The 16044-nt window shown below is 64.9% G+C and overlaps 2 protein-coding genes across 4 annotated transcripts; both read left to right on the forward strand.

Annotated features, from left to right (window-relative positions):
- The first annotated feature begins 1039 nt into the window (after window positions 1-1039).
- Window positions 1040-8307, forward strand: DUSP15 (dual specificity phosphatase 15). Of its 2 annotated transcripts, none has more exons than XM_074888099.1 (7): window positions 1040-1508; window positions 3120-3153; window positions 5352-5434; window positions 5889-5938; window positions 6517-6591; window positions 7056-7300; window positions 7384-7571. In XM_074888099.1, the coding sequence occupies exons 1-7, from the start codon at window positions 1488-1490 to the stop codon at window positions 7431-7433; spliced, it is 558 nt and encodes a 185-aa protein (XP_074744200.1). In that variant the 5' UTR covers window positions 1040-1487; the 3' UTR covers window positions 7434-7571. The 2 variants fall into 2 exon arrangements, with proteins under 2 accessions (XP_074744200.1, XP_074744199.1); XM_074888098.1 differs by having other exon boundaries at window positions 1047-1508; window positions 7056-7227; window positions 7384-8307.
- A 3792-nt stretch (window positions 8308-12099) lies between these two features.
- Window positions 12100-15979, forward strand: LOC141951529 (interferon regulatory factor 4-like). Of its 2 annotated transcripts, XM_074887920.1 has the most exons (8): window positions 12100-12336; window positions 13455-13644; window positions 13840-13883; window positions 14108-14210; window positions 14514-14615; window positions 14718-15113; window positions 15254-15372; window positions 15488-15979. In XM_074887920.1, the coding sequence occupies exons 1-8, from the start codon at window positions 12163-12165 to the stop codon at window positions 15626-15628; spliced, it is 1269 nt and encodes a 422-aa protein (XP_074744021.1). In that variant the 5' UTR covers window positions 12100-12162; the 3' UTR covers window positions 15629-15979. The 2 variants fall into 2 exon arrangements, with proteins under 2 accessions (XP_074744021.1, XP_074744022.1); XM_074887921.1 differs by lacking the exon at window positions 14514-14615.
- Window positions 15980-16044: the final 65 nt, after the last annotated feature.

Here is a 16044-nt window from a genome sequence, read left to right on the forward strand (position 1 = left end):
AGGACCCACCGGCACTGCCCTGCACAGCCCCTGGGGGACCCCACAGACCCCCCGGGCAGGGCAGGGCCGCTGCCTGCCCACGGGCAGCCCTGAGGTGGGCAGGGCTGGGGTCTCACAAACCCTAGGGCGGGTGCAGGCAGGGTGGGCATGGTGCAGGCAGGGGTGGGCATGGTGCAGGCAGGGTGGGCATGGTGCAGGCAGGGGTGGGCATGGTGCAGGCAGGGTCGGCATGGTGCAGGCATGGTGGGCATGGTGCAGGCAGGGTCGGCATGGTGCAGGCAGGGTGGGCATGGTGCAGGCAGGGTGGGCATGGTGCAGGCATGGTGGGCATGGTGCAGGCAGGGGTGGGCATGGCGCAGGAGGGGTGGACATGGTGCAGGCAGGGTGGGCATGGTGCAGGCAGGGTGGGCATGGTGCAGGCAGGGGTGGGCATGGTGCAGGCAGAGTGGGCATGGTGCAGGCAGAGTGGGCATGGTGCAGGCAGGGTCGGCATGGTGCAGGCAGGGGTGGACATGGTGCAGGCAGGGGTGGGCATGGTGCAGGCAGGGGTGGGCATGGTGCAGGCAGGGTGGGCATGGTGCAGGCAGGGGTGGGCATGGTGCAGGCAGGGTCGGCATGGTGCAGGCAGAGTGGGCATTGTGCAGGCAGAGTGGGCATGGTGCAGGCAGGGGTGGACATGGTGCAGGCAGGGTGGGCATGGTGCAGGCAGAGTGGGCATGGTGCAGGCAGGGGTGGACATGGTGCAGGCAGGGGTGGACATGGTGCAGGCAGGGTCGGCATGGTGCAGGCAGGGGTGGACATGGTGCAGGCAGGGGTGGACATGGTGCAGGCAGAGTGGGCATGGTGCAGGCAGGGTCGGCATGGTGCAGGCAGGGGTGGACATGGTGCAGGCAGGGGTGGACATGGTGCAGGCAGGGTCGGCATGGTGCAGGCAGGGTCAGCATGGTGCAGGCAGGGGTGGACATGGTGCAGGCAGGGGTGGACATGCCACCGAGCGCTTTGCCGCGTGGCCGCACAGACCTTCCTTGATGGAGCGGGACAAAGGTTTTGTTCTTCTCCCAACACTGCAGCCTTGTGCGGCCGCGGCGGGCAGCGGCGACAGGCAGCAGCCAGCGCGGCCCCCGCGCTCCCGCGCCACGGCGCAGAGGGGGAGTTTCTCCTCCTTTGTCTGCTCCCGACGAGAGCGGTGGCCGGTGCGCGGCAGCGCTGGAGCAGCCAGGGAAGGGCCTCGGCAGAAGCCGCGGAGGACGGCGGCCAAGGTCTTTTCTGCCCCGGCACAGCCGCCACCGGCTCGGCCTCGCCGCGCTGCGAACGAGCCTGCCTGCCGCAGGCAGCGATCGTGGGGGGACCCCAGATCTTCATGACAGAAACCCAACCGGCGAGCGTCCGGAGAGGGGACGGCGGCTGCGCCTGGGGACGGGGAGGACGGCGGCATTTGGGACAAGGACACCCGTGCCCCGTCCCCCCCGCGGCACCCGCTGCCGGCCATGGGAAACGGCATGAGCCAGGTAACGGGGGGCACTGGGCAGCTGCTCTGCAGGGCCGGCCGTGCCAGGGCGGCTTGTCCCTGGTGCCAGAGGTGGGACACACTTGCCTGGTGGCTCGCTCTGCCGTGCCAAGCGGCGTTTCACCTGCCGGCACCAGATCCGGCACAGGGCTCGGCTGTCGGGCAGCTTGTCTACCTGCTGGTGGAGTAAAACCGGAGGAGAAACAGGCAGGGACGCTCCCCACAGCTGCCCAGGGGTGTGGAGGGCAGGGGTGACAGTGAGCCCCTCCGAGGGAGGGGGGAACCTCTCCCAACGCCTTTAAACTCAAGGACCTGCTCCCGAGCACACGCCGGGAGCCCCGTGAGATCCCCAGCCCCGCAGTCCCGCACCCCCTGCTCAGCAGGACCGGGCTGCGCGTGGGGCTCAGCATCACTGGGCAGAGGGGACGGGCACTGTTTTATGGTCGTTTGAGCTGTCACAGCTGAACGGATCCATCTTCCTGCAAAAATGTCCAGGTCCTAAAGCTTTAAACCCCCCCCGTAACCGCCCAGTATGTGGGGAAGTGCCTGGTGCCCCGTTTTCTCCAGCGAGGACGGGGTCACAAGGGTGCTGGGGACGGGAACGTGCCGTTATTCCTGGCTCGGCGTCCTGCCCTTGGGAGCTGCCCTTGCTAACTGGCGCTCTCCTACCCGCTCCTCTCAGTGCCACAGCTGCAAGTTAAAGGCACCCTGTCGATAGAAAATGGATCTAAAATCTTAGGAATCATAAAAAAAAAAATCCCCTTTTAAGCTGTTCAACCAAGAGAAATGTTTCCAAACGTGGGCAGTGAGACAAGTGAGAGCCCAGCTGTGCTGGTGGAAGTCACCTCCTCCTGCACAGGTCCTGGGCACCAAACATCACAGCAGGGAGAAGCTGGAGGGAAATGGGTTGGACACGGGGGTGAACAGCCCAGGGAGCCTCGCTGTCCCGATGGGAGAGAGGGAAAATATAAAATAGCTCCGGGTAAGAAGTGATGCAAGGTATCCGGCTTCTGCACCCGCACTGCAATTAACAGAGGCACTGTCAAGTAATTATCTTTTCATCATGAGAAGTGGAATTTCACAAGGAAAATAAGATGAAGACACGGTGTTCAGAGTGATCTGTTAGGAAGCAGCTCCCTGTGGCACAGAGCGAGGGGAGCAGAGCTTGGGGCTGGGAGGGGGACACCGCATTCCCCCCAGGCTTCTCCATGCCTGTTGCTTCCCCATCCCCCGGGCAGCAGGACTTCGGCAGGTCACGGGTGTAGTCCAAGGCTGTACGGAGGCGTACGCAGCTTGCTGAGCTCAGATAATAAGCCCTGACAAAGAATTTATTGATAATAAGCAAGAGGAGCAATAAAAAAGCCGTGGCCGACTCCCAGCGCCGGGCGGCTGCGCAGGTTTGGGTGCCAGGGCTACGTCCAGCCCCGCACTGAATGCCAGAGCAGCGGCACCCCCGGGAGCGCAGGGTTCATCCTGGGGCTGGTGACGGGCACATTCAGGGCAGAACTTTGGCCTTTCCAGCCAAAGTCGCTGCTTCTCGCGGGGGTTCCCCGTGCGGCGGGTACCACGGCACAAGGTCACTGCTCACCCCCCCGCTTCTTGTGTCCCGCAGATCCTCCCCGGCCTCTACCTCGGGAACTTCATCGGTAAGCAGAGCCCCACCGCCGCAGAGACGTCCGCCAGCCGGGGAGCTGGGGCTTGCAGGAGTTCGGGCCTCCCTGCCTGCAGACGCTGCCCGACGCCCTGCCAGCTCCGCTCCGCCGCGTGGGCAGCAGCGGGAGTGGAGACCAGGGGGAAACACAAAGCAGCAACCCTCTGCCTTCGCTTTGGTTTCCTTGTGTAACGGCTGCCCTGAGCTCTCGGGATACATGAGGGGAAGGGGTTGAGGGGGGCTGTGTTCTCGCCAGGAAGGGTCCCAGCAGTGCCCAGCGAGATGCAGCCCTGGCATGACCCCCCCCGGCTGGGACTGGGAAGCCCTTGCAGCCATCCTGCTTGCCCTGGGAGGGGACAGGAGCACATGGGGTGGCACAGGACAAGCCATGGGAGGGGACAGGAGCATGTGAGGTGGCACAGGACAAGCCAGGCTTTGCTTTCAACCCCCACCCCCCCCCCCCCGCTGAGTCCTGTGGGAGTTCACCCACTGCACTGGGCTGTGCCATGTGCTCAAGCTGGCATGGATCCTGTGCCGGGAGCAGAGGAGCTGGTGGTGCCGCAACAGTGCGAGGGAGCAGGACTGGAGCTGCTCAGGGTGATGCCCCCCAGTTTCACAGCTGTAGGAGATGCAGGAGGAGGCTGCCCACCCTCAGGAGGGAATTTATCCCAGAGGGAGAGTCACCCCTTTTCACATCCATTCACTATTTTAAAGGGTTTTCATTGTCAGGGGACAATTCATGACCAAGTACTGTCATCTGCCCTGACAAACCAGCATTTATCAGTGCTTCTGCCTCTCTCATGGCTCTTTTCCCAGCTTGATTCCTGCTCTAAGTGTTGAGAAGGTTTAAAACCACTGGTGTGAATTGCTGAGAAAATGTCATTGGAGCCTGAGCAGCAGCCCTGGCCGGGGCAGCCCGGTGCTCCCTGCACCCCAAGGAGCACCTTGGGGTGGGCTGTGACTGGGGAGCAGAGGGACAAGGGCACCCAGCTCCCAGACTCAGCATGGGGCTTCCTGCAAGTAACCACTGGTGTGGGGCATTGGCCTGATGCCCCCCGAGCATCGCTCTACCAAGCAATCTAGGGCGATGGCAGAGATTTCAGGCCTGCTGCACTAAGCTCTGACTGCTCACAGAGACATTTTCTCCAAACAAAAGCTTTTCCAGCCTTGACGCGGCGTCACTAATTGCTCTGCCTGCTCGAGGCGGGTGGGAAGGTGGCGGGTGCTGTGCGAGTCCCCACGAGGGTCCCCACCTCCCTCCCCACACAGCACGGCTTGCCTGCGGAGCATCTCTCTCGAGACTCCTATTAACATTCACATCATGCCGTTCGCACACTGCGGTCTGGATTCCCGAGCCAAGGTTTTACACCACGTGAAAGTTTAGAAACCCAAAGCGGCGTGATGGGAGAATGTTACTCCTCCTCTCTGGCAGCTCGTGCAGCATCCGCTGGTCGGGGCATGAAAGGGAGACGGCTCTGAAGCTGCTCAGCCAGCGAGCCAAGGCTGCAGCCTAACAACCACTGTGCTGGACCAGCAACCGCGATCACAGCCAGGGATGCTGAGGCACAGTGGGAAGCAGGTCGTTGCCCCAGAAAGCCGAGGGTGCCCGATTTCTGTGCACGCGACTGCAGAGGGGACACGCCGAGCGTGGCGAGTTGCTGCTCAGGTGTTTTCTGCAGATCCCTCAGGTGCTAAGGAGGAGCTCGGGCAGAGGGAGCCAAACTCAGGGTTGATCGGAATCGCTGCAGCTCCCCATCTGTAGTTCACAAGATGAAGCAGATCCCTCAGGCTGCAGCAGGTCCCATCGCTACATGGGTGTTTGCACAGGGGAGGTGCGGGCAGAGCGCGCGTCTCCTCCCTGAACTGGGACAAGTACAGGCAGGCGGGGAGCTGCCTGCTTGCAAAGGAGGGAGGTTTTTCTATGCAGAGGTGAATGCTCACCCCAGCACAAGCAGCAAGGTCAAGTGCCTTTGAAGGGAGGAGGTTTCTGGTTTGGTATCATGGGGTTTGTGTTCCAGATTTCCAGGGTGCGTTTGCGTCCTTGCCCGTGTCTGCGCCGCTGCATGTTGGGGGTGTGATGCAGCCGATCCTGCGGAGCACGGCTTTGCGTGCTGGCTGTCTGCAGGGGCACGGCATTTGTGGGAAGAGAAGGGAAGAAATGAATACACGTTAATATCTAGTTTTATCCTTTAGATGCCAAAGACCTGGAGCAGCTAAGCCGGAACAAGATCACCCACATCGTTTCGATCCATGAATCTCCCCAGCCCTTGCTGCAGGTAGTGTCCCGTGCCCGACGCCACTGCGAAGATCTCTGCAGCTCCTTCTGTGCTGCAGCATCTTCCTTCCCCCTCTGAGCATCCCACAGCACATGCACCTCTCTCCTCTCCGTGGTCAGTGGTCCCAGAGGAGCTGGGCAGCCCCCCCAGCATGGGAAACTGCTTGTCTTGTGACTATAACCTGGCCTTGAACGCTAACAGGAAACAATTCCCAGATCTCCAGCCTTATCTTGTTTCCCACCCCCTCCCACGAGCTGCCTGTTCCCCCTCAGCTCTCACCCTGCCCAGGGAGAGAGTGGCCCTGGCCCCTCGCAGAGGGATGCTGCGGTGGGGAGCGCAGCCCCGCAGGCAGCACTGGGCTGAGGAGCAAAGGCGCTGCCAGACCGGCTGCAAACACGCGTGAACCCCCCCTCCACAGCGCCCGAGTTTCTCCTCTTCCTTTTGTGTCTTCCAGGACATTACCTACCTCCGCATCCCCCTGCCCGACACCCCCGAGGCCAACATGTGAGTACCCCGGGGAGGCCGGGGCCGGCTCAGGACATGTGGGAGGGCTGGATTTGGGGGTGAGGGCTCACAGCACCCCAAACCCTCGAGGTGCTGCCTCCAGCTCCTCAAACGCAGCAACCTGCAGGCTGGATGCCCCGGTGCTGGGGACCCCGTGAGCATCCCAGCTCAGTAAGCGCTGGGGAGCGGGTCCTGGTCCTGGGGTGAGGCGAGGGGGATCCCCTCTGCAGCACAGATGGAGAGGAGCAGCGAGCATCCCCCCAGGAGCTGCCTGGAGCTGGGAGAGCGGGTAAAGGGCGTGGAGCCGGCAGCAGCCGAGCTCCGGCTGCCCTGGCACAAGGCACACGTGAGGCCCAGGGCACCCGGGCAGCCCTGCACGTCCCCAGCACGGCATGAGCTGGCCCATGAACCTTCCCTTGAGAAACAACAGCACTGAGCTGCTCGGGTCTCAGCTGCTGCGGGGAGCGCCTGTAAAGCAACAGGCAGTTTCTGTTAGTGCTTCATTGCTCTGCCTGTAACCTAAAAATCCTCCCCCGCCCCTGAAGTCCTTGTTCTGTCTGTTTTATTTTTCTTGTTAGCAAGAGGCACTTCAAGGAATGCATCAGTTTTATCCATCAGTGTCGCCTGCATGGAGGGAACTGCCTCGTCCACTGGTAACTCTTCTTTCTCCGTGCCCGATGCCACGTCCCCCCAGCGCAGCAGAGGAGAAAAGATCCATCCCCCCACTTTGGCTGCAGACCCCTGATCAAAGCCAGCCTGTGCCAGAGGACACATGGATCCACCCCGGATCCATCCTCGGCTGCGGCTTGTGACAAACCCAGCAGGATCCAGGCAGCCCTGGAGATGGGGCAGCTTTTTGCTGCAGCCGAGCGAGCGGGAAGAGCGGGGTTTGGGGCAGGCAGCCAGGCAGCGGCCGCTGCTCTCGCTTCCCCGGGGAGGAGCGGGTATTTATAGGCACTGATGGAGAGAGAGGGCCTTGGAAGGGCTCAGGCCTCCCAGAGAGCAAGTTCTCGGAGAAGAGGAACCGAAATAGCTGAAGCACAGGGGTGGAGGAAGGGGCGAGCGTGGGGTCAGGGTGCACAGCCGACGGCAGCCCTTCGGCCTTTTCCCTTGCCAGCCTCGCCGGCATCTCCCGCAGTACCACCGTGGTCGTCGCCTACGTCATGGCTGTCACAGAGCTGAGCTGCCAGGAGGTGCTGGAGGCCGTCCGAACCGTCCGGCCCGTCGCCAACCCCAACCCCGGCTTCAAGCAGCAGCTGGCTGAGTTCGGCGGCGGCGCAGCCCGCAAGGTGGGACCAACCTCTGCCACCTGGGCTCTGCTCCGCAGCCGAGCCTGCCCACGGCTCTCGGAGCAAGGACCAGGTTGCTTCCCCATCCCCCTTGCTGGTGGGCTTGGGCTTGCCCTTGAAAACAGGCCCCTTAGCTCACTCCTCCCTCCTTCCCAGGTCCACAGGCAGCTGAAGCAGAGGTATGGGACATCCCCCTTCAACGATGAGGAAGAAATAAAGGCCCTGCTGCCGGCGGGGAGAGGAGGATCATCCAGGACAGAGGGAACGCTGCAAGGACTGGTCCCAAGAGCCAGAGACATCAGGAGCACGACTCCCTTCCTGCTGCGGGTGAAGAGGACGTTCTCCTGCATCCCGGCTTGTCTGAAGTGACCCCAGCCAAGGGAGAGCCGCGCGAATCACCCAACAGCCTGGGAGAGACGAAGGAGCCGCAGCGGGCCGGGGCAGCGCCGTTCGGGGGAGCCGTGACAAGCCCAGCTCCTTCTCTTCTGGGGCATGAGCGTGCCACCCTCTGTCCTGGCTCTCGGCTGTTGGGGAGGGAGCTGTGGGTGCTGCCGGGCTCTGCAGCGCTCAGCGGGCTCAGCTTTGTCCCATCAGCGTAGCAGGGACGCCTGGTGAAAGGCACAGGTCCCTGCCCCCGGGTCACCGCGGGCTCCTGCTTGGGGCAGAGCGACAGAGGGGTCCCTCCTGCCGCAGGGCAGCACCCAGGTGATGCCGGCAGCAGCTTTAGCGCCTGGGTACCCGCCGTGGTGGCCTGGAGCAGTTTTCCCACCAGCAGCACAAGCTCCCAGAGCCGAGGCGGCTGCGGAGCAGGGACACGCGGGTGCGTTGGCAGGTAACGGCACCGCGCCGGCTCCTGGGCAAGGGTCCAGCTCCAGCCCCGCTAAGCACAAGCCCTGAGCCAGCACTGTAGCTTTAGGAGCCCATCGCACCCTGTTCCCACCCATCCCAGGGCACAATCTTTGAAAGGGGGGAACTAAGTGTTTAACCTGGCCAGACCTCACTAAAGCAGAGCCTTAAGCCATTTTGCTTAAAGACTTTCTACGTTCCCCCAGTAATAAACTCTGACTCTCTTTGGTCTGACTCCCCTGCGATGGCCGGATGGGAAGGGGGATGCTGCAGAGGAGGGTCCCTGTGCGGGGAGGTCTGGAGGCTGCTGCTGGCAGCTCTCTGTGGCCCAGAGAGGAGTGGGCTGGGGACACCAGCACACCTGGGCAGGGGACAGCCCTACTGCCTTGCGGGAAGGTCACAAGAGAGGCCAGAAACCCAAGTGCCATGGTGGGGCTCTCTGTGGGGACAGGCTCTGCCCTGGGAGAGGTCAGACACTCACATGGAGCCTGTTTCACTGCAGTCTCTCCACTCGCTGGGTCCAGGAGCCTGCTGGGATCACTGGGGGCCTGGCACCAGCTGAGCCTCACAATCCCCAGCTTCTCCCCAGACCTGCCCTATTTACACCTTTCCCTGGGGCAGAGTCCCAGGTGGGGAAGATGCTGGGAATGCCCAGCTGGGCCACCAGCACCTCCCCTGCTGGGAGCCAGGGCATGTTTCTGGGGTCCCCCTCATCCCTGCCACCCCTCTCCCATGGGGGAGGATTTTCCCCCAGGAGCCCAACAGGGCCATGTGCCTGCAGGGTCTCCAGCTCTGCGTGTGATGGGGTGCCAGGCATGGGGTCTCAGGGTGAAGGAACTTCCCAGGAAGCAGGGACTGCCTCTGTGCTGGCTGCTTCTGGGGGACACCAGCGTGGCACAGGGCATATCCATCAGGAATTAATAATTATTATTATTATTTACCCCTGCGTGGCGGCTGTGGCTGAAGGTGAGCAGCCAGCTGGATGTCCTGAGGGCCCCTTGGTGCCCGCGCTCAGGCAGTGCAGGGCCCCGTGGGTGCTGCAAGAGGGGCTGGTGGCTGGGACAGCTTTATACCCGCCGCCCCGCACTGGTGTGCCATGCCACGCTCCACCTTCTGGCACCCTAAATTTGTTTCCATGAGGGTAATTTAGGTGGGTGCTGCAGATTCTGGGAGCCCAGAGTTTCCTGTGTAAGCAGCCCCGTGGTAGGACCTGCACACCCACTCCTGTTTCACCTCCACAGAGCTTCAGGGCCGTGGTCTCTCCCTGCTGCCAGCTCCTGCCCGCTGGAGCTGCCTTGGGGTGACCCAGCCTGGGAGCCTGACTCCCACCTTGCTGGGTAGACACTGAGTCCACGGTGTAACCAGGGGTGCATCATCCTCTGTCGCTCCTGCACCCTCCACCCTGGGGTCTCCCTGTCCTCCCAGCTCCTACCAGGCTGCTCCCCACTCCCATGTCTCTCCAGCACCCTTTGGCCCCCCAGCACCCAGCAGGGTGCTGGCCCTGCGCCCCAGGACCACGCACCCCGGACGTGCACGGCTGTGCCGAGGCGTTTACACCCAGAGTTTCCCTGTTCACACTGTAAACCCATGGCGAGACCGTACACAGAGAATGGCACCCCCAGCCCAGCTCCGCCACGCACCAAACTGTATTTATTTTGGCAGATCTGGTTTGCATAACTGGAAAAACCCAGGCGAGGGCAGGGTTAGCTGCGAGTTAATGTTTGACTCCCTTTGAAGCTCATTTCAGCATGAAATGTTTAAGGGTTAAGCAGCTTCACCTTCCCTGCACAGGGAGCAGCACAGCGGGGGAACGAGCCCCTGAGCATCTTCGCTGATGCCGGGGTAATTAGATCCCGCGGGTCCCACGCGTCACCGCGCAGCTGTCACACCAGATGAAATCCTCGGCTCATAAAGGCTTATCCCGTCGGGCTGGGGCTGGCTAACGAGCTGGCGGCTACCATTACCTCCCAGCCTGGGATGTGATCTGTGCAAGCCGTCGAGAGAGGCTGTGCAGTGACCCCTTGCCATCGCCCCGCTTCCCAGGGCACAGAGGGCAGATGCAGATTCTCTGTTGGTCAATCCCGGGCCCTTTTCCCAGAACACGGCTCCCAGCTTGCCCAGTCGAGGGGTGCGGGGGGGGGTCAGGGCGCTGCCCCAGCAGAGGCGCAGCCGGCTGGAAATCCCCTCCTCGCTGGCGCAGTGCAGAGAGCAGAGCAGCTTCCTGCGCCGGCCCGAGCGTGGCACGGTGCCAGCCTGGCCACGGCAGCACCGAGTGGGATGGCCTTGGGCTGCCAGAGTGGGGGTGAGCGTGGCCCAGGGCTGGCTGGGTTGGGGGGTTCTACCTGCTGCCCCTCTCCCCTCCCTGAAGTGGGACTCCCCCAGCTCCCGACGCTCAGAGCCGCAGTGCTGGCATCACCACCTCCTCCTCCTCCTCCTCCCAGGCAGGTCAGCTGCAGCCCCTCGCCCTGAGCAGCGCAGGCAGGGCGGGCAGGCTTTGCTCAGAGCCAAAGCGTCCCCCGAGAGGCTCCATAAGGAGAGCAAACCCCTGCCAGCGTGGCTGGCTCGTACCCTGCTGTGTGGCCCCCTGTGTCCCCTGCGCCACGTGGCCGTGTCCCTGTCCCCACGTCCTTCGGGAGGGCCCGGGGCTGGGCGCTGCGCCGTGGCCAATTCATTTCGAGGCTTTGCAGCCCCCCGGCTCTGGGCAGCCTCGTCCCTCCTCCCCGCGAGAGGTGACTTTTTGTGACTCAGAGCTGGAAAGGAAACGCAGCGGGCTGCGAGAGGAGACCCGTCGGGCTGTGGGCTGAGCAGAGCAGCCGGGTTTCCCCGCGCAGTGACACGTGGAGCCGACACCGGTGTCACCCCAGGGTGGCCCAGAGGGCAAAGCCCACCCAGGCCGTGCCCTGCTGCTGGGGTGGGTGCGGATCACGCCGCCGGCCTTGCTCCAGCACAGCCCTTCGCAAGGGCAACCAGGTGGTGCTTGGCACCAGCCAGCTCCATCCCTGCCCTGCGCAGGGTGAAACCCCTCTTCCTCCCAAAAGGACGGCTGAGCCGGGCTCCTCGCTGGAAGGAGAGTGGGACAGACCCTCCCGGTAGCCACGGCATCGAGGAAGGATGCTCAGGAGCCAGCTGGGAGCGAAAGGGCTGTCTGGGAGCCTGTGCTGGGGCCCAGCCCTCTCCTGGCACTGATGCTCGTCTCCCCCACATGTGCCCCCACCTCCCCGTGGAGCAGCGCAGGCGCGGGAAGCCGTTTCCCGAGGCGTGGGAAGGCCGGTGCCCAGAAGCACCGTGACCACGGGCACCACGGCTCCTCCGCGGGGACGGCTTCTGCCAGGAACCCCAGGGCTGGCGGGGAGCCGGCGCGGGCGCAGGATGAGTCAGGCCCCCACGCCGGCCCCCGGCAGCCCTTGGCACAGCTCATCTCGGCCCTTCCCACCCAGTTCCCGTTCGACTCAGCACCCGCAGCCCCTCCAGGCAGATGCGAGTGTTAGAGCAGAGGAGAAAGTTGAGACATGAGGCAACATCACTGCTCACACCAGCCTGGAAACCCCGTGCCTGTTCCCCCAGCTCCCCACACTCGTGGGGCTGAGATGTGGGTCCCACGGGAGGACACGGCCCCTGGGGCAGGGAGGTGTCCTGGTCCCCAAAGCAGGAGAATGCGGGAGCGGGGTCCCTTGTGCCCTGCAGGGAGGGTGTGGGAGTCCTGAAAGTCTGAGAGGAGGTACCCGGGAGGGGTGCAGGGGGGGTCCCCTGTGCTTTCTGGTGCCCTGTCCCTCCTCCCGTGCATGCAAGGTGCCTGTCCCCTCTCTCCCGTGGGTTGCCCTGTCCCTCCTATGAGTGGGTCTGTCCCCTCTCCCATGGGTGTCCCTGTCTCTACTCCCACAGACTGCCCTGTCCCCTCTCCCGTGGGTTGCCCTGTCCCCTCTCCCGTGGGCTGCCCCGTGTCCCCTCCCTTCCCCACCGAGCTGGCGGAGCCGCCAGAGCCGGTGGCGTCGGGCAGGAAAGGGAAAGTGAAAGTCGGGGCCGCGTTTTCGCTTTCGCCTCCCCGGCACGTTCCCTGGGGCGGCGGGGCCGGGGCGGGCGCGGGGCGCGATGGCGGAGCCGGGGGTGCCCATGCGGCTGAAGGAGTGGCTGATCGCGCAGATCGACAGCGGCCGGTACCCGGGGCTGCGCTGGGAGAACCGGCACCGGACGCTCTTCCGCATCCCCTGGAAGCACGCGGCAAAGCAGGATTACCGGCAGCAGCAGGACGCGGCGCTCTTCAAGGTACCCCCCAGCTCCCCGGGACCCCCCTCGGATCTGGGAGCGTCCCCGAGACCCCTCAGTTGGCTTCCTGCGCAACCCCGGGACCCCCACTTGGTTCCATGCACACCCCCACCCAGCTCCGGATGCACCCCCGGGGCTCCCCGCAGCCCAGCTCCATGTGTGCCCCAGGGACCCCCCACCCAGCTCTGTGTGCACCCCTAAGGCCCCCCACTTGGCTCCATGCAGACCCCTGGGACCCCCCACCCAGCTCTGTGCACACCCCAGGGGCTCCCCACTGTCCAGCTCCATGTGCACCCCTGGGACCCCCCACTTGGCTCCATGTGCACCCCTGGGACCCTCCACTTGGTTCCATGCACACGTCCAGGACCCCCACCCAGCTCCAGGTGCACCCCCGGGGCTCCCCACTTCCCAGCTCCATGTACACCCCTAAGGCCCCCCATTTGGCTCCATGCACACCCCCGGGACACCCCCCCCCGCCAGCTCTGCGCACACCCCCGGGGCTCCCCAAAGCCCAGCTCCATGTGTGCCCCTGGGACCCCCCACCCAGCTCCCTGCACACCCCCAGGGCTCCCTGCTGCCCAGCTCTGTGCTCACCCCCAGGACCCTCCATTTGGCTCCATGCACACCCCCAGGACCCCCCCTCCAGCATCCTGTGCACCCCTGGGGTTCCCCGCTGTCCAGCTCCATGTGCACCCCTGGGACACCCCACCCAGCAATGTGTGCACCCCTAGGACCCCCCACTTGGCTCTATGCACACCCCCAAGATGCACCACCCAGCTCCCTGTGCACTCCTGGCCTCCCCGCTGCCCAGCTCCATGCGCTCCCCTGGGACACCCCACCCAGCTCTGTGTGCACCCTTAGAACCCCCCACTTGGCTCTCTGCACACCCCCGGGGCTCCCCATTGCCCAGCTCTGTCTGCACCCCCGAGACCCCCCACCCAGCTCCCTGCGCACCCCTGGGGCTCTCTATTGCCCAGCTCCGTGCGCTCCCTTGGGAACCGCCCCCCCCAGCTCCCCACTGCCCCCCAGCTATCCCTGGTGGGCCCCCCTTGCACAGCAGAGTAGGGGGGCCGGGGTGCAGGCAGCCCCCCCAGCTCGGCTGATCCTCTGCCCGGCAGGCCTGGGCCGTCTACAAGGGGAAGTACCACGAGGGGACGGACAAGGCTGACCCCTCCACCTGGAAGACACGTCTCCGCTGCGCCCTCAACAAGAGCACGGACTTCCAGGAGGTGCCCGAGCGGAGCCAGCTGGACATCTCCGAGCCCTACAAGGTGTATCAGATCGTGTCTGACGGCGCCCGGGATGCAGGTACGTCCCTGCTGTCCCTCCTCCTGCGCTAGATTTGGGGCTGCTGCCTGCGCCGTGCCTGGACGAGCCCTGCAGACATCACCCTTCCTCCCCACTCCTCTTCCTCTGCGGGTGTCCCGGGCAGCCAGGCGCCTTCCCAGGGGGTTGTTCCTGCCACGTGCCAGGGGCTCATCGGGTTTTCCTTGCTCTCCGCAGAGAAGGACAGTGACACGCGGTCCCCAGCCGGCGAGGATCAGCAGGTGAGCCAGCCTCCTGCCCCGTGCCGTCCTCCGCAGGAGCTGCCTGCGGACAGGAGAAAGTGGGAGCCCCAAATACCCCCTTGTCCGCCGGCTGCTCCCCTGCCTGCACGCTGCCTGCGTCTGGGCATTTGAGGGGCCCCTGTGCCCCAGCACATGGGGTCTGTGGCAGAGGCAGGAGCTGGTGCAGGGGGCTCAGCCCTCACCGCGGCCGCGCTCCTCCCCAGAGCAGTGCCATGGGGAGCCCAGAGGAGGAGGCCCAGGAGGGCAGGATGGAGACATGCCACGTGTCCCGGCTGCCCCTGCTCTCTGCCCACCCGGCCGAGCGAGGTGAGGAGGGTCCCTGGTGGGGGGGGGTGCTGCAGGCAGGGACCATGCTCTGCCCAGCAGGACCGACCCCGCTCTCTGTAGGGGATGCCCGCAGGGATGGAGACGGGGACTGGGGGCTTCCTCCCTGCCCCAGCGAAGCCACTTGATCCCACAGGGGCTTTAACAAGGCCCAGTAATGAGCAGCAGCGGGGGGATGGACCCTGCTGCCCGCCTAGCCCAGGGGCTGGGGTCAGAACAGCACCCCGGGGCCCTCGGGGACGGCTGCCCATGTCCCTTCACCACCTTGTCCCTGCCCTGGCCCAGGGTACCACGTGAGGGGAGTCTTCTACGGCTGGGACCCGATCCATGGCCACCTCCTCCCCGGCCCCCCATCCTACCTCCCCGTGGAGGATGTCAACCACTCAGGTAGGAGCCGCGGTAGCTGAGTAGTGCCTCGGGTGACCCCCCCCGGGGACCGGGCAGCCCCCAGACGGGGCTGCCCATGAGCTGACCCTCCCGTCCCCCCAGACTGCTGGCTCCACATCCGCCTCTACTACTGCGACGTGCTGGTGAAGGAGGTCACCACCCGCACGGCCGAGGGTTGCCGCATCACCTCCCGCGCCATGCCGGCCGACAGCGAGCGCCTCTACGGCCCCTCCTGCATGGAGCAGATCGAGTTCCCCCCGCCACGGGCACTGGGTGGCGGTGGCCGGGTGGCCGGCATGACCGATGTGCTGGAGCGGCTCCTGCCCCACCTGGAGCGCGGGGTGCTGCTGTGGGTAGCGCCCGAGGGGGTCTTCATGAAGCGCCAGTGCCAGGGCAGGGTGTACTGGAACGGGCCACTAGCCCCACACAGGGACTGGCCCAACAAGCTGGAGCGGGAGAAGACCTACAAGCTGCTGGACACGCAGCAGTTCCTGCAGGGTAAGTGCCCACCCGGGCGCACGGGCCCCCGGGAGACCCCCATCCCCTCGGGAACGGGGGCAGGCCCTGCTGTGGCATGGCTGCTCTGTGCCGGGGGGGCCGTGGGGACCCCGCCTTGAGGGGGGGCCGGTGTCTTGCAGAGCTGCGGGGGTACCTGAGCCACGGACAGCCCACGCCGCAGTACCAGATCCACCTGTGCTTTGGGGAGGAGTACCCCACCAGTGCCGGGCACCACTTCCAGAAGCTCATCATGGCCCACGTGAGTACGCACCCGGGGCACGCGCAGCATCCCCGAGCTGGGCACCGGGGCTGTGGTGGGCTGGGGGGGGCACACGGACCTGCACCCACCCTCCCTCGGCTCTGTGCTTCCGCAGGTGGAGCCGGTGTTTGCGCGGGAGCTCCTCCATCACGCCCAGCGCGTGGGGCCGATGCTGCTCCGCGAGTCCCCCCAGCCCTGCGCCCCCGGCGCCTCCAGCCACGTCCTCCGTGTCCTCAAACAGCTCTGCCAGCCCTGAGCACGGCGGGGCTGCAGGAGAGCCCGGGCCCGCAGAGCCTCGCGGCGGGATGAATGGATGGATGGATGGATGGATGGATGGATGGATGGATGGATGGATGCTCCGTCGCCCTGCGGCCCCGCTCCGGACGTGTTTCCCGTGGATGAGGCACTCGGCGCTGCGGGGCTGGCCAGCGCACAGCTGCCACCCCCCCGCAACAAATTGCTGTATTTATTCCCCGGGAGCCCACCCCGGGTGGGATTTACTGTGTGCTTGGTCGGTGAGCCAGGGCAGAGCCAGCTCCGGCCTCATGCCCGGCACTGCCGGGACTGGTTGTTCATGAACCTTAGAAATAAAGGTTGTGTTTTGGTACTGCTGGATCTGGTGTGGGGGGGCTGGTGCCACTCCAAGGGGGGCACGGGCAGCTGGGGGAGCCG

Source organism: Strix uralensis, chromosome 18 (assembly GCF_047716275.1).
Source record: "Strix uralensis isolate ZFMK-TIS-50842 chromosome 18, bStrUra1, whole genome shotgun sequence".
NCBI lineage: Eukaryota > Metazoa > Chordata > Aves > Strigiformes > Strigidae > Strix > Strix uralensis.